Here is a 23,245-nt window from a genome sequence, read left to right on the forward strand (position 1 = left end):
TTCTCAATCGAGTCTGGCGTTGATCGCTACATCAAGTCATCAATCTGCTCGTTCTATCTATTTCATGCGACCTAAAATCCCAGGTTTTTGCAAAGGGCGGCGGTCGCCATGCCGTGTGCTCGGTGTCTTTGTTCAATTCCGATATCAATTAGTGGCGGGAATGCGTGTTCCCTGTCCTTTGCAAAAGCGCTGCTCTCTCGCGCTTACTATCGCATGGGCGAACCAGGAAATGCATACGTTGGTACGCTTATCCTGAGTGGTGTGCTGGAAATAAGGACATATGAATCAACCACATAACTTGAAATTATTTTTTATTAAAACATATTTGGAAGATCTATGTGCAGTACTTTGAAAAGGAATCAGGAGTACTTTTCACAAGCTGCAATCAGGAACGTAGCAGAAACAGAAAAAGGAATGAATGACTAGTATCAAACAGACATTGAGAGATGACAATGAACCAACTCATATTCATTTGGATACCACCACTGTGCTGTCATTGTGGAAGTAATGTTTTAACAAGTAAAATTTGCAGCAATTTCTGACTAATTCCTGTAGCTAGAATTTCTGCTAGGGTACAATGCATTTTACTTAGGGGCAGTATCTTTCTTCAGAAGATCACTGGAGCTATACCCTATGAACAAGTGCTCCACTTTAATAAAAGTCTCAGCTCTTTTCAAAAGGACAGTACTAATTCTTGTTTGATTTGCTAGTTTAATGTGTTGTGGCCACAGGCCCTTAGGCTGGAAATGTGTGTGGTTTTCTTCTGTGGCTGCTTTTGCAATGGCTGGGAGAGTTGCGGCATACTTGCTGTATATCCAACGATAAAAACAACTGTCATTTCGTGACTGCAAATTTCCACCATGTACGAAGAGTCCCGATCCAAATATGGAAGGTGCTAGGAACATTTCAGCACTAGTTCTTCGTGTAGTAAAATTGATCACCCCCATCGTTCATGTCCTGGGCATTCACTCTTGATCTGATAGGCTCTGTGTTAATGTGTCTTGATTTTATCAGCTCTATTTTCTGTACATTTCATGTAGCAGGAGCTTTTGTCATCTGGACATTTTTTCAGTAAATTGGAGGTGGTGGTATGATTTCTACATCTTTTGGCTCCAGTTTTCCAATTAGTACTATACCGAATTTTTCTTTCAGAATACTGGGGATCTCTTCCTCCTCAAGTTCTCTAGTCTCCTTTTGGCAGGTGGCCGTCCCTGTGTAAGTAGTGGTAATAAGTCGCAATCCCATGTAAGTAAGCATGCCCTGGGGTAGGTGCAGGGAACAGAATGCTTTGCAGAAGAAGATAGAGCTAGGTGAGGTCTGATGGTACTCGCACATAGATTTAAAGTCTGCCAACTTCCGCTTTTCCAGAGTGAACTTATAAAGGCTTGCCCAGTCACTACGCTGGAGCTCAGCAGCATCCTGAATGCGCTCCAGGACCCACATGTCGCCATCTGGCCATAGCCTGAAGACCCCGTTCTCCTGAGGCTGCTCTGTCCTGGGTTCAAGAAGCAGAGGCATTCTGAAAGAATTGCCGAAACCAACATCACATAACCACTGCTGACCGCTTAGGTCAACTAGCAGCACCATGTGGTCACAAGGAGGGCCGTAGCGCTTGGTGAAGACATTCTTGACGTGGGCTGAGAGGATGGTCGTCTGGTAGCCCAACTCCTTCAGCAGCCAGTAGAAGAGGCTGTTGTTCTCGAAGCAGAACCCACCACGGCACCTGCTGACAATCTTGTCATACACTTCTTGGGGATTTAGAGTAATCTTTTCTCCACAGTGGATGGACAGACTCTCAAAGGGCACAGACAACAGGTGGCATCGGTGTAGCTCCCTTAATGCGTCCAGAGAAGGCACTGTTGGGCCTTTATAGCCAATTCTCAACAGATATGTGCTGACGTCCATTCTGTGAAAGATAAAGGACACACATCAGTTCTTAGCTGTCATGATTTTCCCCTTGCTCAGATAATCATCCACTCTTTGAACGCACAGTTTTATTAAACACCTATATTATATTTGCTTTTCTTGTTCGAATGTCTTTTCTTTCATGTCCATTTTACTGATCCTACTGACTGAGCTGAGCGTAAACACACTTAGTTTCAATACCCTGCCCTCACTTTTGAATATTGGTAAATGTTCAGAGTTCTCACAAGTGAGTACCCTGTTGAACAGAATGATGATGCTTAAGACAATCTGAATACATCACCATAGCAGTCCTCAGAGTACAGAAGTAACCAGTGTGGTGATTCTTGTCTTTGTAAATAATATATAACTCACTAGATGAGAAGGACCTCTACTTCGAGGTAATGAAAGATAAAATAAATAAATCCTCCACTTTAAGGGTGGGCCTGTTGGTCCCACATGGGTTAAAAATAAAAAGAGAGGAAAAAACTAAAAAAGCCCTGGTGGGGCCGGAAATTACAGTGCTTGAGTAAACTCTGGAGGTAAAGAACCTCTTAGGGAATCCCAAAGGGTTGTAAATACTGCCCTCACCTACTCAATGAGTGGCATGCTTCCTCCTTGGCCGATACTAAAACCTGACACAGACCAACGTCCAGGAGGGACCCAAGGAAAAATACAGAATACAGAAAATGTAGAATTCCAAAAGGTAGGGATCCCTATAGCAGAGAAGAATCCAAAACTGTCTAAGTGGGTACCCGAGACCTTTATTATGTATCCCACTTAGCAAGATTAAAAAGGAAATTATTCAATGTATATGGGAAATATAACATCACCATTACCCTGTCTGCTTTATCAACATGTTTCTGCCCTTGATTGTCGCCTGGTAGGATTGATGGCATTCGTCAGGATACAGATCCTTAAACAAAAGTCCTAATAGTGTTCCATCCTAGTCTAATCACTAGCTGGTAAGGGGGCCTAATGGTGGCAGTACTTGCCCTTTTGTAGACACACATCATCTGTATACCTACAGGAATAAAACAACATACATAATTATAATCATATTTCATCCACATAACTATAACTGTACATAACCCCCTTATGTTTGTGGTAAATTATCTTTTATCTTATCGTATTCATCTCTTCACCAAATTCTGTGTTCACCCTATTCGTAAAACTGTACGCCTTGTCGAAAGTAACACACTCAATATGATCTCCAGTATTTTACACCAAGTGCTCAGCTACCTGTCTTGTTGTCAACTGACCAGAGATTTATCAATGATGATCCTAGCCCAGGGACAAATTGGGGACACGGTCCATTAGTCACACTCTAAAACGGAAAAACAATGCCAAATATTTAGAAGTTTGTAAATTGTGGAATCTGGCTAAGGTGATTAGTCTGCAAAAACCTCACATTTCTGCAAGTCAACATCTCATGTAGTGAACCCCTAGCTTGTCGATGAGGATTGCATATGAATGCTGATTGAGCGTATTTTGATGGGACACTTGTTTCTCCGTGCCCCATATCCACTCTTTTTCCCTTCGAAAAGGAAAACCAAAGCCAAATATTTAAGAAGTTTGGAAATCTTTTCAAGAGCCACCTGTGGCCTTACGTGGAAATTAGACTTCTATAATTAGTCTGCCAAAACTTCGGATTATGCGTGTTTTTTTAAATATCATATGTACTAACCTCTAGCTAGTCCAGGATGATTGTGGGTGACTGCAGATTTAGCATATGTTATCGGGAAACTCATTCCTGCATACCCCATCTCCTCTATTTTCCTTTCAAAAGGGGTCTAATTAATCATAATTCCATCTGGAATTGTCGGGTATATTTAGCTCCTGCTGACTCTCTTGCATACATCCATGCTTCACCACCCAACTTACTACATCAAGGTACAGGTATTTCCAAATTGGCCACTCTGCTCCATCCGAAGATGTTGTCAGGTGAATGCCTGCTTCTATAAGACCAAAAGCTCTTCCGCTCACTTGTACACGCCCCTTCACCAATAGTCCACAAGTTATTAGATGGTATAGGGGTAGTCTCGATCATCCAAAACACCCGGGATCAAACGCTTGTAAGGGCAGTCCTTTTCTCGTTCAAGGGAGTTCCCCTTCTTGACCGTCAGAGAATTTACTGCTCTATTTTTTTAAGTACATGCCCCTGGGATAATAAGACTTAGTCTTAAAACTATGAAGTTACTAAACTTTTTATGAGTGTTTTCTAGTATATAAACCACTAATGTAGTCCTTGTCCTAGTTCCCGAAGATTAACCACTAAGGCATGGAAATCCTCTTTTTCTCGGACACCCATAATATTATATGCTATTTAAAAAGCACTAATCTGTCAAAGAACATCCAAGGGGCTATAGTATTCTCCTACCATATCAACATGTATTATTCAGATGGTGCCAGGGGATTGATTCATTAAGTTCCTTTTCAATGCTCTTAAGTCTGTGTACCCATCTTAGTTCCCGAAGGAACAACAGGTTTGTTTGGTCTCTTGTAGTTGAGGGGATATAGGGCCCGATTCACAAAAGTAATCTGAGACAAAATCCTAACTTTACGTCTTTCGGTATTCCAAAAGACATTTAGGAGTAGTAAAGTTAGGATTCCGAACTTTACTACTCTAAATGCCTTTTGTGAATACGGAAGTTGTAAAGATAAGATTTTGTTTCAGATTACTTTTGTGAATCGGGCCCATAGGGGTTATCTATCACTAGCCACTTCAAGTCTTTTTTCAATGGGATTCCTTTCCACAAAATGCATTGTGAGTCTGGTCATTGTTTTACAATATCTCTACATTGCTCATGTGTTATAATATTCTGACTTTGACCCATCTAGTGGTCATTCCTACATAATGTAGACCACAAGAGCAGGAGATAAAGTAAATAACATTTTCTGAGTTACAGATCGTGTGATTCCTCAATTCCCATGGGTATTTTAGTTCCAAATACACAGATTTTGGGTTTGAGTTAGTGGGCAAGCTTTACACCACCCACAGCAATAATGCCTAATCACTGGGGAAAGAGCCCGACTGCAGGGATTCTCGGATTTCTTTGTCTCTGTAGTTTCGGTCTCATATGAACTAACATTTCTTATGCGTCCACATGTTTTTTTTCTAAGAGAACTATAGGCTTCTTAAATTCAGGCCATTTGTATTCAAGATACACCAGTTTTTGGTTATGATTTTCCTAATACATTAGATGCTGTGCCAGAAGTCGTCACAAACACATTCCTGTCTTCTTTAGGTTTCTCAGTTACTTCCAAGACTGAGTCCCTATTATTTTTTTGCTTGTTTCTCTGGCTCCTTTGATTATATGTTCTGGGTAATCCCAATCATATATTTCCCACTCCGCACATCAGCCTCCTTTTCAAAATCATGGATATCTGAGCAGTTCCTATTAAGTTGGAGGAGCTATCCATATGGAAGATATTCCCTCAATTATTTGGAGTGAAAGCTATTAAAGTTATTCTTGTCTGTAGGTTTGTGAAACACTTTGCTCCTCAGTTTTCCATTATGTGGTTTTATAATGAGATCCAAAAAGTGGAGAGCCTCTGTAGTAATAGTGGAGGTGAAAAAAAGGTAGGACATTCTTCTAGTATGCCAGGACAAAAACTCATTGGCTCCTGACAGATCTCCATGCCAACTGAGAATCACGTTGTCAATACGACGCCAAACCCTAATAGATCCCAAATAGGGATTTTGTTCTGAGTAAATGTGTTCCTTCTCAAATTGTAATCACAGGCCACACTGGGAGTAAATGGATTACTCGTGGATGTTCCATGGGTTCGCAAATACAGAGTGTCACCATACTGGACAAAGTTTCTCGTTAATGCCAATTCAGCTACGCCTAAAATGAGGGAGCTGGGGGTTTGGAATTCCCACTGTATTGAAAATCTGGACTTTGACCAGCAATTCCTACCTCCACTGCACACACTTCCCATATAAGTGTTAATCCAAAGAAACTTTCTTCAAAAGAAAAAGTTCTCTGGTTGGTAGGAGAACTGGCTAAGACACCCACCCCTTAATGTAACAAGGACTAGATACATCAAGGCCCGGATTCACTAAAATTCTTGCAATGATGCTTGTGGTGCTGTTGTATCAAGACTCAAATTATGAACGTCCATATTTACCAAGTAGTGTGCTGACTGTCCTCAGATGTTTTTGCATAAAACACTAAAGACTGTACCATAAAGTAAGTAAGCGGGGCGTCGCGCAGGAGAAGGCAGAGTGTTTTTTTGCCAGCAGATTTCCCTCATTGACCTCAGGGAGGATGTGGAGGGACTCTATTATAAAACTGCTGAACAAGATAGCACCAAGCTCCAGCCACCAACTGCCAGGCCCACTAACATCCCTTCACAGGTCCAGCTGATGGCAGTCCTCCACATGCTGGCATTTGTTTTTTTACAGGACACAACAGCCAAAGTGGCAGGAATATTGCAGCCATCGCTTTCTGCCTTCCTACCTTCTGTCCTGGATGTCAACATTCGCCTCACAGCCCAGTACCTTCTCTTCACCAACAGCAGCTGCCGGAGATCGAGCAAAGTTTCTATGCCATTGCGGGATTTCCCCATGTGGTAGGTGCCATGTAGTGCACACATGTGCAACAGGTTCCCCCTGCAGAAACCTCACACTTGTACAGGAACCAGAAGCACACGTACTCTATCAACATCCAGGCCATTGTGGGCCATCTGGTAATGTTCTCCAATGTGTTAGCAAACTACCCGGGGAGCATGCATGATGCCTTCATCTTGAGGCAGAGCTTCACCAATGACCACTTCCAGAATGGGCGCTATGGGAATGGCCTTCTAGTAGGTAAGCAAATCTGAAGTACACAACAGACCTACTAACATTAAGAAATGTCTGCCATAATAGCCATCACTGTGTCTATTGATGGAGCTACGGCCATATGTATGAGGGGTGTGCCTCATACTTGAACCATGCATCATAGTACATGTGTAATGCAAACCCCCAAGTCAGACATGTTAAGACATGAAAAGCCTGGGGGAGGAGTGTTGGCCTAGTTGCTAGGGCGGTCGTCCTCGAATCTGGGGAACTAGGTTTGAGTCTCGGCAACAACCCTGATCATTATCTGATCCGGAGGAAATCACTTAATCTCCCCGTGCCTAACAAAAAAATGAATGTGTCCTCATGTAATGTAACTGGTGCTATGTAAAGCGCTCTGATACCAGATACCTTCGGGTCAAGTTCGTGCTATATAAAAAAAGCTGCTTTGTGTCCCTTTGAATGGCATTAATATACGGAGTAATGCAGTGCTGCGCAAAATGCAGTGTTTCATCACTGTGTGCAAGGGAGGGGTTCCATGGGCGTCTCCATGCAACTCCAGTGGTACATGAGACAGGTCATCTATACCACACAAGGTAAACCTGGAAATGCTTTTACCAAAGAAACGAACGACGTAGGGTATCCCTTGGTGCACTCTGAGGGATAGTTTAGTCAAATATCTTTTTTGTTGCACTTCTACCAGCTACTAGGGCACCGTTCAACCCTAAACTATCCTAATACATACTCAAAGAATGAGCTGGGAGTGCAGACATTTTTTGGGTAAAAAAGCACAATTATTTAATCACAATTAGTTACAACAAAATCAATGATTGTCAAGCAGCAATTAATCAAGAAAACAAAATAGTTCTTATATTCTTAGTATATTTCTCTTTAAACTCCCAACAGCCAACAGCCGACGCGTTTCGTCCTGAAATAGGACGTCATCAGGGCTGTGAATATAAACACAAAATGCATATGTCTGAGTGACACATTACTATACATAAAAAGAACAAAAAGAATTTATACATTTGTTATTATCACACCAGGCCATCTGGTGCCAACACGGTAAAAATATTGCCACAAATTTTTATAACATTCGCATGTAAACCAAAGGATTCGGCTGGAGTTTTTACATATAAATACATCCATACATTTATTATGTTACATAAGTTGGACATACCGGGATAGTATAGGCAACCAGTTCAAGATTCAACTAAATTGCATATATGATGCCATTTGAGTAATGTTTGTTAATAACCCAACCTAGGGGCTCACCTTGAGAAATTATTGTGACTTCATTGCTTCCAATTCTGCAAAGTTTCGATGCCTTAAGTGTAGGAGGCTCCAAATGTCATTCATATATCTTCATTAATCTAAAAGTATAATGCCATATCTTAGTATTCCAATGAAAAAGTTCAATCAAAAGGGAGTCTGCCCTATTCCTGGCTCCTAATATCTTGTAACAACATATTAAATCAGAGAAGTGCTGGATATATGTGACCCCTGCATACTCCAAATTTCAGTTATTCTGGCCCTACATATCTATAGGGACACATATAAACCATAATCAGTTTTTTGATAGTTGCTACCAGTACTGCAACAGCTTATAGAATCAGAAAAAGTGCTGGATATATGTGACCCCTACATGCTACATTTTCTATTGTTCTGTTCCAAAACATCTATAATGACACTTTTAAGTCATAGCCAGTTTTTATATAATTACTACCAGTTCCTCTTAGTTTCTGGATTAAGTATCCACAAAAATATACCTGTGAGCCAGTGAGCTGTTATTGTCCACTCCACATCTGCCCCTTCGTTGAACTTCTCTATTCTTCCAGTAGACTTCCCCAGTTATTTCACCTATTATGGTTTAAACAGACCACACTGTAGACTCCTCGTTTATTCAAACATACCAAGACTAGTGTCTACAGTCTTAAGTTATCCATCTATGTACAGATGTAACATTACTCACCCAAGTATCTAAAAAATTCATATCTTGAAAATGCCTGTTTCTGATCTCATATCTTTCCTGCAAAAGTCATAGTCTACAGGGATAAAAAGACAAGTACACCACCCTATTAGTCTACTACAACTTAACTCACTCTGGTAAATCCGTTCCTTACTTATAATCAACTCACCAAGAAAGTAGGAGCCTCTCTTCTCTCCAATCGCCCGGGTACGATAAATCCCGATAGCAATCCCTCCACGATTTCTCTACAATATAAGCAGCCCCGTGTCCAATCACCGCCCGCTAAAATTCCCTGGCAGAGTATAATGAAGTACATCTGTGTGCTCGGACCTGTTTCCACTCTGGTCCGACATCGCTATTATATCCGGTTTGGTTCCTAGGATATCTGCTCTACGCCTGTCATTCTCAATGCTGTTTTCATTAAGGTCCGACTCGTGAAATAACATCCGGTTATATGCCCATGCATTTCCGTTTGGGTCCGCTGTCAAGACTGCGTCGATTTTGTAAACATAGTATTGGTAAACAGCGACGTTATTCGATGTTCTGATACGTAAGCCCTAAGCTGATAGGCCCTGATCCCGCTGCCAATGATATATGTTTTTCGCCTTTCCGAAAGACCACGTCGATTCAGGGAACGCAATTTTAGTAAACAACGACGTTATTCGCTGTTCTCATATGCAAGCCCCAAATTGATAGGCCCTGATCCCGCTACCATTGATATTTCTTTTTCCTTTCCGAAAAGTAAACAACGGGAACGAGTTACCGAATCATACCATAAATATCGTAATGGCACAAGTTTTGTCATGTCCAGTGGCAATAAGTTACATTTAACTATATCGAAAGAATAAAAGTGACATTTCGATAATGACTCAGAGTTAGGCGGTTCCCAGGAACCAATAATACATCGTAAATATCCGGGTATATGAGCCGGTTGCCTAATATTTATCCCAATATGTGTACAAAATGTTATACATGTTGACTATACATTCCAAAACTTGATCAACAGTATTGCATTTCACCACATTAGTAAAAAGTAACATTTGAAGTGTTGGTTCGGATTGAACAGGTCCAACAGTTAGTGATGACTCTTCAATATATATGGTATATTTATATACGCGCTTGCCTAATATTTATCTCAATAAGTGTTCAAAGTATATTTCATATTAGCTCTACAAAAAAGGATTTCACCAGTATTGACACAGGAACTTAAATCATCTCCATAATCTATTTAGACATAATACAAAATCATGACAAATATCCAGTTATTGGTCTTGATGTTATATTTAGAGTCATGCATTTTCACAGAAAATAATATAACTCCGAATCAATATTGAGACCATATTTCATAGTCCGACATTTAATTGTCCATCGTGCTTCTGTCTGGCGAATTTGTAGCTCCCAATCCCCACCTCTGACATGTTGTGTTATCTTCTGAATCCCATGAAATTTGAAGTTTTTATTAGAACTATGCTCCTTCTCCATATGTGCATATAGTGGGGATTTTACATCACCATTCATGATGGCCCGCCTATGTTCCTGTATCCTAGTTTTCAGGGGTCTCTTAGTGCTTCCTATGTATACTTTCCTACAAGTGCATATGATAGCATATATGACCCCTGTGCTATTGCAATTTATAAATTCATTGATCCAAAATTGTCTGTTGCTATTGTACTTAAAAGTTTTAGTTTTGTTCATGCCATGTGCGCATATTATGCACGTACCACAGACATAAAAGCCTTTTGGTTGTGATGGAAGCCAGTCTTGTGGGGGTTGGGAGCTACAAATTCGCCAGACAGAAGCACGATGGATAATTAAATGTCGGACTATGAAATATGGTCTCAATATTGATTCGGAGTTACATTATTTTCTGTGAAAATGTATGACTCTAAATATAACATCAAGACCAATAACTGGATATTTGTCATGATTTTGTATTATGTCTAAATAGATTATGGAGATGATTTAAGTTCCTGTGTCAATACTGGTGAAAGCCTTTTTTGTAGAGCTAATATGAAATATACTTTGAACACTTATTGAGATAAATATTAGGCAAGCGCCTATATAAATATAACATATATATTGAAGAGTCATCACTAACTGTTGGGCCTGTTCAATCCGAACCAACACTTCAAATGTTACTTTTTACTAATGTGGTGAAATGCAATACTGTTGATCAAGTTTTGGAATGTATAGTCAACATGTATAACATTTTGTACACATATTGGGATAAATATTAGGCAACCGGCTCATATACCCGGATATTTACGATGTATTATTGGTTCCTGGGAACCGCCTAACTCTGAGTCATTATTGAAATGTCACTTTTATTCTTTCGATATAGTTAAATGTAACTTATTGCCACTGGACATGACAAAACTAGTGCCATTACGATATTTATGGTATGATTCGGTAACTCGTTCCCGTTGTTTACTTTTCGGAAAGGAAAAAGAAATATCAATGGTAGTGGGATCAGGGCCTATCAATTTGGGGCTTGCATATGAGAACAGCTAATAACGTCGTTGTTTACTAAAATTACGTTCCCTGAATCGACGTCGTCTTTCGAAAAGGCGAAAAACATATATCATTGGCAGCGGGATCAGGGCCTATCAGCTTAGGGCTTACGTATCAGAACAGCGAATAACGTCGCTGTTTACCAATACTATGTTTACAAAATCGACGCGGTCTTGACAGCGGACCCAAACGGAACTGCATGGGCATATAACTGGATGTTATTTCACGAGTCGGACCTTAATGAAAACAGCATTGAGAATGACAGGCATAGGCGTAGAGCGGATATCCTAGGAACCAAACCGGATATAATAGCGATGTCGGACCTGAGTGGAAACAGGTCCGAGCACACAGATGTACTTCATTATACTCTGCCCGGGAATTTTAGCGGGCGGTGATTGGACACGGGCTGCTTATATTGTAGAGAAATCGAGGAGGGATTGCTATCGGGATTTATCGTACCCTGGCGATTGGAGAGAAGAGAGGCTCCTACTTTCTTGGTGAGTTGATTATAAGTAAGGAACGGATTTATTAGAGTGAGTTAAGTTGTAGTAGACTAATAGGGTGGTGTACTTGTCTTTTTATCCCTGTAGACTATGACTTTTGCAGGAAAGATATGAGATCAGAAACAGGCATTTTCAAGATATGAATTTTCTAGATACTTGAGTGAGTAATGTTACATCTGTACATAGATGGATAACTTAAGACTTTAGACACTAGTCTTGGTATGTTTGAATAAACGAGGAGTCTACAGTGTGGACTGTTTAAACCATAATAGGTGAAATAACTGTGGAAGTCTACTGGAAGAATAGAGAAGTTCAACGAAGGGGCAGATGTGGAGTGGACAATAACAGCTCACTGGCTCACAGGTATATTTTTGTGGATACTTAATCCAGAAACTAAGAGGAACTGGTAGTAATTATATAAAAACTGGCTATGACTTAAAAGTGTCATTATAGATGTTTTGGAACAGAACAATAGAAAATGTAGCATGTAGGGGTCACATATATCCAGCACTTTTTTTCTGATTTTATAAGCTGTTGCTGTACTGGTAGCAACTATAAAAAACTGATTATGGTTTATATGTGTCCCCATAGATATTTAGGACCAGAATAACTGAAATTTGGAGTATGCAGGGGTCACATATATCCAGCACTTTCTCTGATTTAATATGTTGTTACAAGGTATTAGGAGCCAGGAATAGGGCAGACTCCCTTTGATTGAACTTTTTCATTGGAATACTAAGATATGGCATTATACTTTTAGATTAATGAAGATATATGAATGACATTTGGAGCCTCCTACACTTAAGGCAGCGAAACTTTGCAGAATTGGAAGCATTGAATTCACAATAATTTCTCAAGGTGAGCCCCTAGGTTGGGTTATTAACAAACATTACTCACATGGCATCATATATGCAATTTAGTTGAATCTTGAACTGGTTGCCTATACTATCCCAGTATGTCCAACTTATGTAACATAATAAATGTATGGATGTATTTATATGTAAAAACTCCAGCCGAATCCCTTGGTTTACATGCGAATGTTACAAAAATTTGTGGCAATATTTTTACCGTGTTGGCACCAGATGGCCTGGTGTGATAATAACAAATGTATAAATTATTTTTGTTCTTTTTATGTATAGTAATGTGTCACTCATACATATGCATTTTGTGTTTATATTCACAGCCCTGATGACGTCCTATTTCCAGGACGAAACGCTTTGGCTGTTGGGAGTTTAAAGAGAAATATACTAGGAATATAAGAACTATTTTGTTTTCTTGATTAATTGTTGCTTGACAATCATTGATTTTGTTGTAACTAATTGTGATTAAATAATTGTGCTTTTTTACCCAAAAACATTCTGCACTCCCAGCTCATTCTTTGAGTATGTATTAGGATAGTTTAGGGTTAGACGGTCACGGTGCCCTAGTAGCTGGTAGAAGTGCAACAAAAAAGATATTTGACTAAACTATCCCTCAGAGTGCACCAAGGGATACCCTACGTCGTCCGTTTCTTTGGTAAAAGTATTGTAGAAGGGTAGAGGTAGCACGAGGGACAAGTTAATAATGGATGACGATAGAGATAAGTTAGCAGCGGAGGTCTTCCAAACGAAACAACCAAATGGTGCCACAGGTAAAAAAAACTGTAAAAAAACTGAGACAAAAGTAAGTCTTAGAGATAAATTTCTAAAATTAGAGAGACTGTGCAAGTGCGAGATAAGTAAATGGTGGGATGGAGTAACCCTAAAAAACTACATGGAACAAAAGAGAATACCTCGAGGATTACGCATACTTATATTCCTCACATTCGATGACCTAGAGGAGGACCATTTAAAGGAATGGGAAGAAAATTTGTATGCGTCATCTTTTACTATGATGAATATTCTCATAAAGAACTCTGAGAGGAAGGTAGAAAAATTAAGACAACAAATAAGTGATCTAGAGAAAGAAATCAAGGATATGAATTTACCAGAGCTAACAGACAAAAACTATTCAATCTTGAAGGATGTCATTAATAGACATCAATTACAAATCAAAGACAAAAAATTAAGTAAACTTAAAAGGGATGAGCAGGACTATAACGAAGGAAGGATTTTCACGTTTGCCCGTGGATATGATGAGGACGCAGAACCAAAACTAAATCTAATCAGGCAACTGGGACAGCTCAACCTGGTGATTTGAGCACATCCACAAATTATAGCAGTTCCAGCATCTCCTCTATTGATGACACTACTCCTGGGGCGGTAGGTGGCACCCCCAAAACAAAATTCGTCTTTTTGCAACAAGTTAAAAATGATAAAAAAAGGTCGGAGAAAGTTTACAGGAGCGTCAGAAGGGGGGAGGAGGAAATCTCACAAATACAAGGATGGGTACCAGGAGTCAAAACAGACCCAAGAATTAGATCAAGACCAGACTACCAGGGGAGAACTAGAAGTCATCAATTTGTCAGACAGACATTTGAATGAATATGAAGTGTCTGTATTAAGAAAAGGCTTGATGTATTGTCCTATCAGTAACTGTGATTATACTAATCTTGAATCTGATTTGTTTACGTTTTGTAGAAATTTAAAACTTAAAAGTTTTTTTCACTTTTGGACGCAAATGTACAGAGAAAAATACTAAATAAAAATTCAGAAATGACAACAGCGGAATTACAGAATGTTCATTTATTGATGACTGTCAGGTGAATTGGATTTGAACTTGGATGATGTAGCTAGTCTCTGTAATATAGAAACAGACTATCATTGTACGAGTGGGTTACGCTGTAAATCCAAGTTTATTCCCCATGGTAGCCAGTTTGCAGCTATAGATCTATTTATGGAAAGAACTTTAGAAGAGTTTCATAGATTACAAGACAAACCGTTTCGAAAAGGCAAGAATAAAGATAATCTGTCCCAGTTGGAAAGAACAGCCCTATCAGACCTTAAAAATGATACATCAATTATAATTAGGGAAGCTGATAAGGGTGGAAATATTGTTATTATGAATAAATCAAACTATGTATCTGAAATACGTAATCAATTGAGTGACATCAATTGTTACGAAAAAATACGAGGCACTCCAATAAAAGATGTCACAAAGAATATATCAGAACACCTTCATGTTTGGAAGGAAGAGGGACTGATAGATGCGTTGGAGTATAAGTATTTAAACGTTACTCACCCTACCTTCCCTTTTCTATACACATTACCTAAAATTCATAAATGCAGGGAGAATCCCCCGGGAAGACCGATAGTCTCCAGCATTGGCAGTGCTACTGAACATCTTTCAGAATTCGTAGACAGTTTTTTAAAACCTTTGGTGGTGAATTTACCCTCTTATGTGAGAGATACCACCGACATTTTGAACAAATTAAATGATTTCAAGTGGGAGGATGGTATGATTTTGGCCACGTTAGACGTGGTTGGCCTATACACTTGCATTCATACAGACAGAGGAATAGAAGAGTTGGAACAATTTCTTAGCAGTAGAAGTGCGAGTCTAAGGCACCACTCAAGAATGTTGGTAGAAATGAGCCTATTAATTTTGAATAATAACTATTTTCTGTTTGAAGATGAATGGTTTAATCAAATCAGGGGCACTGCGATGGGTTCTAGGTTTGCTCCCTCTTATGCCAACCTATTTATGGGCTGGTATGAGAGGGAGCATGCCTGGAGCCGCAGAGCGAGTGAATGGATGGATCTGGTGGTATTTTGGGCCAGATTCATCGATGACATTTTACTAATATGGAGAGGTACTTCCGATGAACTGAGAGACTATCTGAATTATCTCAATGATAATGATTTTAATGTAAGATTGACGATGAATCAGAGTTCATCAAGCATAGAATACTTGGATGTGACACTCATGGTGGAAGGAGATAGCATAAAAAGTAAATTGTTTAGAAAAGAGACTGCCACCAACTCTTTCCTAAGGGCGGACAGTTTTCACCCCCAAGCTGCTATCTCAGGTATACCTTATGGAGAAATGGTTCGGGTGAGAAGGAATTGCAGTCGGGAGGAAGATTACACCTGGGAATTGAATAAACTGCAAGAAAGACTGGGCAGGAGAGGTTATGCCAATAAGGATTTAACACGGGCCAGAGACAAGGTGTTAAAAATCACCAGAGAAACCACTTTAATTCCTAACAGGAAACAAGTGACTAAACAGAGACCTGCTTTTGTAACCACATACTGTATACAAAAAGACAAAATCAGACAAGCCTTAGGCAGAAATTGGGCATTACTTAAAGGTGTGCCAGGTTTGGCGACTGAGTTAGACGACAAACCACGATTAATTTTCAAAAAATGCCCAACAATCAGGGACAAGATCTCGACAACTTACATTCGTCCGACGATCTTTAGAACACAAGACTGGCTTCCATCACAACCAAAAGGCTTTTATGTCTGTGGTACGTGCATAATATGCGCACATGGCATGAACAAAACTAAAACTTTTAAGTACAATAGCAACAGACAATTTTGGATCAATGAATTTATAAATTGCAATAGCACAGGGGTCATATATGCTATCATATGCAATTGTAGGAAAGTATACATAGGAAGCACTAAGAGACCCCTGAAAACTAGGATACAGGAACATAGGCGGGCCATCATGAATGGTGATGTAAAATCCCCACTATATGCACATATGGAGAAGGAGCATAGTTCTAATAAAAACTTCAAATTTCATGGGATTCAGAAGATAACAAAACATGTCAGAGGTGGGGATTGGGAGCTACAAATTCGCCAGACAGAAGCACGATGGATAATTAAATGTCGGACTATGAAATATGGTCTCAATATTGATTCGGAGTTACATTATTTTCTGTGAAAATGTATGACTCTAAATATAACTTCAAGACCAATAACTGGATATTTGTCATGATTTTGTAATATGTCTAAATAGATTATGGAGATGATTTAAGTTACTGTGTCAATACTGGTGAAAGCCTTTTTTGTAGAGCTAATATGAAATATACTTTGAACACTTATTGAGATAAATATTAGGCAAGCGCGTATATAACTATAACATATATGTTGAAGAGTCATCACTAACTGTTGGACCTGTTCAATCCGAACCAACACTTCAAATTTTACTTTTTACTAATGTGGTCTTTAAAAATGTAGATTGTCGGGCCAAAATTTGTTTTTTTAGACCAAATTCTAGTCTTATATTGGCACGACTAATATATCTAGGAATCCTAAAAAACGGATTTGTAGGTCCTTAATTCAATGTCATCAAGAATTATTGTGTCTTTGCCGCGAAAAATAATAGAACCGTAATCCAAGGATGGAATTAACTTTGCTTTCATAACCTTCAACAGGTGGTCATAATTTGGCCATAATATCTTCTCTCTCAGTTTTCTAAAAGCAAATGATAATGATGTTCCCTTAGATTCAAGGTTATTAAAGTGCTGCCTAAATGACATACTATCATCAAATGGGATTCCTAAATATGTGTACGATTTTACACATTCAATGACCAAACTATTGATATTCCATTCTTTTAATCCCACTTTACTTTTCCCCACAGCCATTATTTTTGTCTTTTTTTGTATTTATTTTTAGACCATTTTAAGTAACGTATTGGTTAAAAGAATCTATTAATCTTTTTAATCCTATAACAGTTTGGCTTAATAAAATGGTGTAGTCGGCATATTGTAGATATTTAATCTCTTTGCCAAAAATAGCAGGAGAATTGGCATTAACATGTTTAAAATGAGCTGGGAGATCAGACATAAAAAGATTAAAAAGGCAAGGTGCCAAGACACAACCTTGTTTCAAGCCAATATTGGTCTCAAGGCAACGAGTTGTGTGTCTACTGTCACCGACTTTGATCTGTACCCATGTATTGGAGTATAATAATTTGATCATCTTTAATAAATTGTTAGATATGCCCCAATTAATTAACTTCAACCATAATACATTTCGTGGCACAGAATCAAAGGCGGCTTTTAAATCAATGAAACAAATATACAACTTTTGTTTCCTATATTTTATGCTCCATCGCCCAATAATGTCAAATAAATCAAATTCGTGTTGGTCGATTCTCCCTTTCTAAAACCAGTTTGTAAATTTGGAATCAGATCCTCTCTCAGGCCCCATGCTTCCAGTGCTTCCAAAAGACAACTAGCAAATATGTTTGCTTCCACATCTGTTAAGGCGATTAAACGATAATTTGCGGGATTGTCTTGGGGACCGCTTTTGTATATTGGTTGGATGATACTTCCCTGCCATGATTCGGGAATAAAACCTGTTTTAAGCACATCATTAAATAAAAGTGTTAATACCTCTGGCCAATGTTTTAAATTTGCTTTAAAAACTATGTTCGGGATTCCATTCGGACCAGGAGCTCCATTTGATCTAATATTATTTATTACTTTTTTAACTTTCTCTACCGTCCATGGCTCTTTATCAAAGGAACTTAATGGATCATAGACACTTCAGTCTGACCCGCCATTTTTTATGTTTTTCTAGCTGGCCATGATGGGCAGAATTAATTTTACTAGAATCATACTGTGGGCTAGGAGGAACAGATTTAAGGTTATTAAAAAAGTTTACCCAGCTTAATTCTTCAATATTGGCACTATTGCCTCTCTGATTACCAAGTTCAAGATTATTATTAATACCCCAGAATAACCTTGAATCTTTAGTTTTACATGAAAAATGTAATTTAGACCAAATTCCCCTCTTGCTTTAAAACTAGTGCTATCATCCCACACATTGGATTAGATGTGGGGCTCCTACGATCACTAAGGAGGTTGTCTTGGATAACCAAATGACAACCCCTAATGCATCTAATTTAATGAATTGTTTTATTTATGAGGGAATCCTCAGCTTCAAACCTCACATGTGGGGGTAGTTCTGGAACTTTAATCATAGTAATTCTATTTTTAGAAGACTCACCCCTTCGATCAGAATTTAGGAGATGCTTATGTTCCAACCCTGTGGAGCCAGAGTACTATTAGGGTTAACAGTTGTAAATATATTGGACAACTGTAGAGAACAATTATTGTCTAGAGAATTCGTCCTGTTGATGTTTTGTGCAGGACTAGGTCTCAACGAAGATCCATTGGTATTTGGACAGTCATAACGTGAACCCAATGTATGGCACGAACAAATAGGATCTAGACAAGGTCTGGTTTGCTGAGCATTAAAGTTATTGACATGTGGCTGTACATTGGCCTGAGTAGAAGGAATGTTAGTGCCTTAAGCCACTAGCAGTTAGTTTAATGTGTTCGGCAACTGAAAAATTCCCCCACCTCGGTCTCCAGCTCCATAATCAATGAGGTACAACTAGCTAAGTCAGCACACGGTAAAACAGTTGAAGGAACTGTAGAATGAGAACTAACAGGAGTAAGAGAGGGTAGTTGTTTCTCAGGAAGTTCCAGTAATGGCAAATATCGATTACTGCAAGGTAGGGCATACTCAAGAGGAGACGAGCTGGGCCAGGGGATTACAGCTAGATCAGGTCTGTCTACAAATTTGGCCGATGTAACAGATACAGGCCGATTCTGCAATTTAACAAACATACTAGGAATACGTTTGTGGTGTGGGTTTCAATGGAAAATGCCCGCTGTTGATCGAGCAGGAGAGGGTTGTGTTGGATCTGAGTTAAGCAGCTCTTCACACGCGACTAAAAGATCATCTATCCGATCAACTACACAAATACTGCCCCCTGTTGTGGGGGATTTTTTTTGGTTTTCTTGGTTTTAATAGATCCATACGCCCCCTCCACAACCTTTTGTATACCCATTATTAGACAACAAAATGTAAGCAAAATACAAACAGAAATAATGTTCCTCAGACTAAGAAGGACAATCCTTGAGTGATATTTGTAGATAAGGTGAATTATTACGCGACAAAACGAACCAGTCAGTATTTAAGACCATTTCTGGGATACAAACAGTAGAACCAAAAGCTAGTCATTCCACAACCCATGTTAAGTATTAAAATTGCGTTATGAGATAGAACGAGCCACTGTTCAGAGATCAGCGCATCAGTATAGACTAGTCAAGGGGAGTGCCCTCCATAGGTGTAAGTAACTTTTCATGCCCTATTAAATTTGTATCATATCTGTATCATGTTGTTCATGCTAATATTGAAATGGGGCATTGGAACAAATATGGTCTTTGATCGTCCAGTAATATGTATCGATTTATACTGTATCATATATGGATGTCTTGCAAACAAAATGAAAATCATATGAATCTAGCAATGTGAAACTCACAGCGTATATAATTCTGGCAAGCATGACATATACCAGTCATGAACATAGAATGAAATGCAACCTGGACAAGACACCACAGTGTACTCAGAATATTAATCTCAACAATTGTTCGCCACAGCAATGATGAAAATATCAATGCATACACAATGCCCTGCAAGTCACAGTCATACACATAAATGTGAAAACCAAAGTAGATACTTGTAACAACATCAGTGTGTTCTACATAGAGATGCTCCACATCACAATACTTATGTGTCAATACAACTGCACCATGACAAATTGTCTGATGAAAAGCAACAGCTGAAGACTGACAATAAATTGAACAACTATCCATGTAACATCAATCAATCAGGGGAATTGTAAGCGGGATACTCACCCGTGAGGGTCTCAAGGCGCGGGGGGGTCAGCAGATCAGTTTAGCCAAAAAGCCAGGTCTTGAGGGTCTTCCTGACGTGTTCAGGAAGGGAGCGCGTCCGATATCTGCCAGGAGTTTGTTCGAGGTCTTGTCTGCGATCTAAGAGAAAGATATCCCGCCTGCTCTGGCTCTGTGGATGCACGGGGTTTCTGCCAGTGCGAGGTTGGCTGATCGGAGGTTTCTTTTGGGTTCGTGGACGGTGAATCTGTCATTGAAGTATTTGGGTCCAGTGTTGTGTAGGCATTTGTAGGCGTGGGTGAGGATTATGAAAGTGACTCTTTTTTTCCACAGGGAGCCAGTGGAGCTTTCGTAGGTGTTGGCTGATGTTCTCGTGTCGAGGGATGACGAGTATGGCGGCGGTGTTCTGTATCGTCTGGAGTTTGCGAGGTAGGGACTAGTTTAGGTTGGCGTTTAGTGCGTTTCCATAGTCAAATCTGCTGGTGTTGAGGGCGTGGGTGACTGTCTTTCTTGACTCGGGCGGGGGGACCCATTTGAACTTCTTTCGGAGGATGCAGTGGGGGTTGAAACAGCTGGAGGTGACGACATTGACCTGTCGGTTCATGGTGAGGAATGAGTAGAGTACGATGCAGAGATTTCTGGAGTCCGAGGGTTCGGTGGGCTGCAGAGGGCGGTGGGCCACCAGGTGTTGTCCCATGCTGAAGGGGTGGTTCCGAGGACAATGACTTCTGCATTCTCGGCGTTGAGATTTCAGCAGCTGTTGGTCATCAGACTGCGACATCCTGCATTCCTTTCTGGAAGATGAGTCTGGCGGTGGTGGGGTCTTTGGTGAGGGAGAGGATGAGCTGGGTGTAATCAGCATAGGATACGATGTTGAGGCCGTGTTGTCGGACGATGGCGGCGAGGAGGGGCCATGTAGATGTTGAAGATGGTTGGGCTTAGTGATGACCCCTGTGAGACTCCGCAGATGGTTTCTGTGGGATCGGAGAGGAAGGGTGGCAGTCTAATCCTTTGACTTCTTCCGATGAGGAATGATTGGAACCAGTCTAGGGTGGTTCCTTGTATGCCGGCATTGTGTAGTCTGGTGACAAGTGTGCGGTGGAAGACAGTGTCGAAGGCTACTGATAGGTTGAGTAGGATCAGGGCTGCGGAGTGGCCTTGGTCCAGGAGGGTGTGGATGTTGCCTGTGGTGGCAAGTAGGGCAGTCTCGGTGCTGTGGTTGCTTCGGAATCGAGATTGGGATGGGTCGAGGATGGCGTTGTTTTAGATGAATCTTGTCAGTTCCCTGTTGACTGTTTTCTCAGACACTTTGACCGTCAAGGGGAGGAGCGAGATTGGCCAGTAGTTCTTGAGGTCCGTGGGGTCAGCGGAGGACTTCTTGAGCAGGGGCCTGACCTCTGCGCATTTCCAGTCGTCTGGGAAGGTGCTTGTTTCGAAGGTGGTGTTAATGGTGCATTGTAGTTTGGGTGCAATGGTGGCTATGTGGTAGATGTGTGGGGGGCAGGGATCGGTGGGGGCCCCAGAGTGGAATGCCTTTCATGGTTGAGGCAGTGTCTCTGTCCGTGATCGGCGTCCAGATGGAGAAGGTGGGCTGGCTGAGGTGTCTGAGGGTGGGCTGGCTGAGACGTCCGGTGGAAGGTCAACAAAGTTGTTGTAGATGTTTTTGACCTTGAGGTGGAAGTAGGTTCCAAGCTTATTACATAGGTCTTGGGACGGGGTGATGTCTGTGGCTTTGCTGCAGAGGTTAGTGAATTCCTGGATGACACTGAAGAGTTCATTAGAATTGCTGAAGTTGGCGAGGATTTGGTTATTGGATGAAAGTCCTTTTGGTGGTTCTGACTTGGTTTTGGTAGTCTGCCATGGCTTCCTTGTAAGTGGTGTAGTTTCCGGGTGTCTTACTGTGTCTCCAGTTTTTCTCCAGGCGTCTGCAGGTGGAAGTTCAGGTCTGCGATGAGCATGTTGTTTATTGAGGCAATGGCGTGGGGTGCGATGAGGTCAGTGATAGTGGCGGCCAAGGGGGCCCGGGGCCCTGTAGGCGAGGGTGCCGCGGAGTGTGGAGTTGGGGCTGGTATGGATCTGGAAGTGCAGGTGTTCACCGGAGGGGAAGGTTTCGCTGGAGGTGGTGAGGCAGAGGGTGTTCTTGTGGGCGATGGCGAGGCCCCCTCCCAGGTGGTTGGGGCGGTCCTTCCTCTGGATCTTATATCCACCACGGATGGCAGTGTTGAAGTAAGGAGGGGGAAGGAGGTGTAGCTCTAGGTTTCCGTGAAGAAAGCGATGTTAGGCAAGAGAGAGTCAAGCAGGTTCCAGATCTCCACGGCGTGTTTGGGCATGGAGCGCACATTGAGGAGGATGCATCCAAGGGCATCTAAGGTTTTGGAGTCCTAGGTGTTGGTGGCCGGGTGGTGGTGAAGGTCTGACAGCAGTGGAGTAAGGAAAACTGGCCGTGGGTGGTGTTTGGCGTGGCTTGTTGGCAGTCTCTGAGTCTTCAGGGGTTGAGTGCATGGAGGGCAGCTGCGCTGTAGCGGTGGATGGTAGGAGATCCAAGGTCCCTGGCGCTGGTCACGGACAGGAGCAGACGGACTTGCCTTTAGCGCGCCAGCAGCGCGACCCCACAGCAGCCACCATTAAGTAGGGAAGGGGGTAGGGAAGTGCAGCTGGGAGGCGGGGACGGACAGGGGGAGTGGCTTCGGGGGCAGAGGTGGGAAACGGCAGGAAAGGACGATCCGATGAAGAATTTGAGCGCTACATGAAAACTCGTAGACTTAAACACAGGGCACAAGAAAACGAAATACAACAAAATTGACACGAGAAAAAACAAAACAAAACTGAGGGGCACAAAGGACAAGAGAGCGAAAAGCAAAACTGAATTGGCACAAGACCAAACGAAATACAACAGAAGGGAAAAAGGCACAGTAACTGGGCAAGCAGGCAGGCACAGAGTGGAGCGGCCTCGAACCCTACCAGGAGGAGGGGATCAGAGGATTTACGGCTGA

General features: G+C 41.0%; 1 protein-coding gene across 4 annotated transcripts in view; it reads right to left on the reverse strand.

The window, feature by feature from the left end:
• Positions 1-294: 294 nt before the first annotated feature.
• Positions 295-23,245, reverse strand: part of LOC147705937 (arylamine N-acetyltransferase, pineal gland isozyme NAT-10-like) — a 168,769-nt gene continuing 145,818 nt past the window's right edge. For 2 of the 4 annotated variants that reach the window (XM_086932405.1, XM_086932406.1), the window contains one exon: positions 295-1,906. In XM_086932405.1, the coding sequence (XP_086788531.1) occupies positions 1,069-1,905 (837 nt within the window). In that variant the 5' untranslated portion in view covers position 1,906 and the 3' untranslated portion in view covers positions 295-1,068. Of the gene's footprint in view, positions 1,907-2,741; positions 3,434-7,963; positions 8,062-8,457; positions 8,501-23,245 lie in introns of those variants that run through there. The other 2 variants (XM_086932407.1, XM_086932404.1) reach the window with 2 other exon arrangements.

This window comes from Lissotriton vulgaris, chromosome 7, assembly GCF_964263255.1.
Source record: "Lissotriton vulgaris chromosome 7, aLisVul1.2, whole genome shotgun sequence".
NCBI classification, from domain to species: domain Eukaryota; kingdom Metazoa; phylum Chordata; class Amphibia; order Caudata; family Salamandridae; genus Lissotriton; species Lissotriton vulgaris.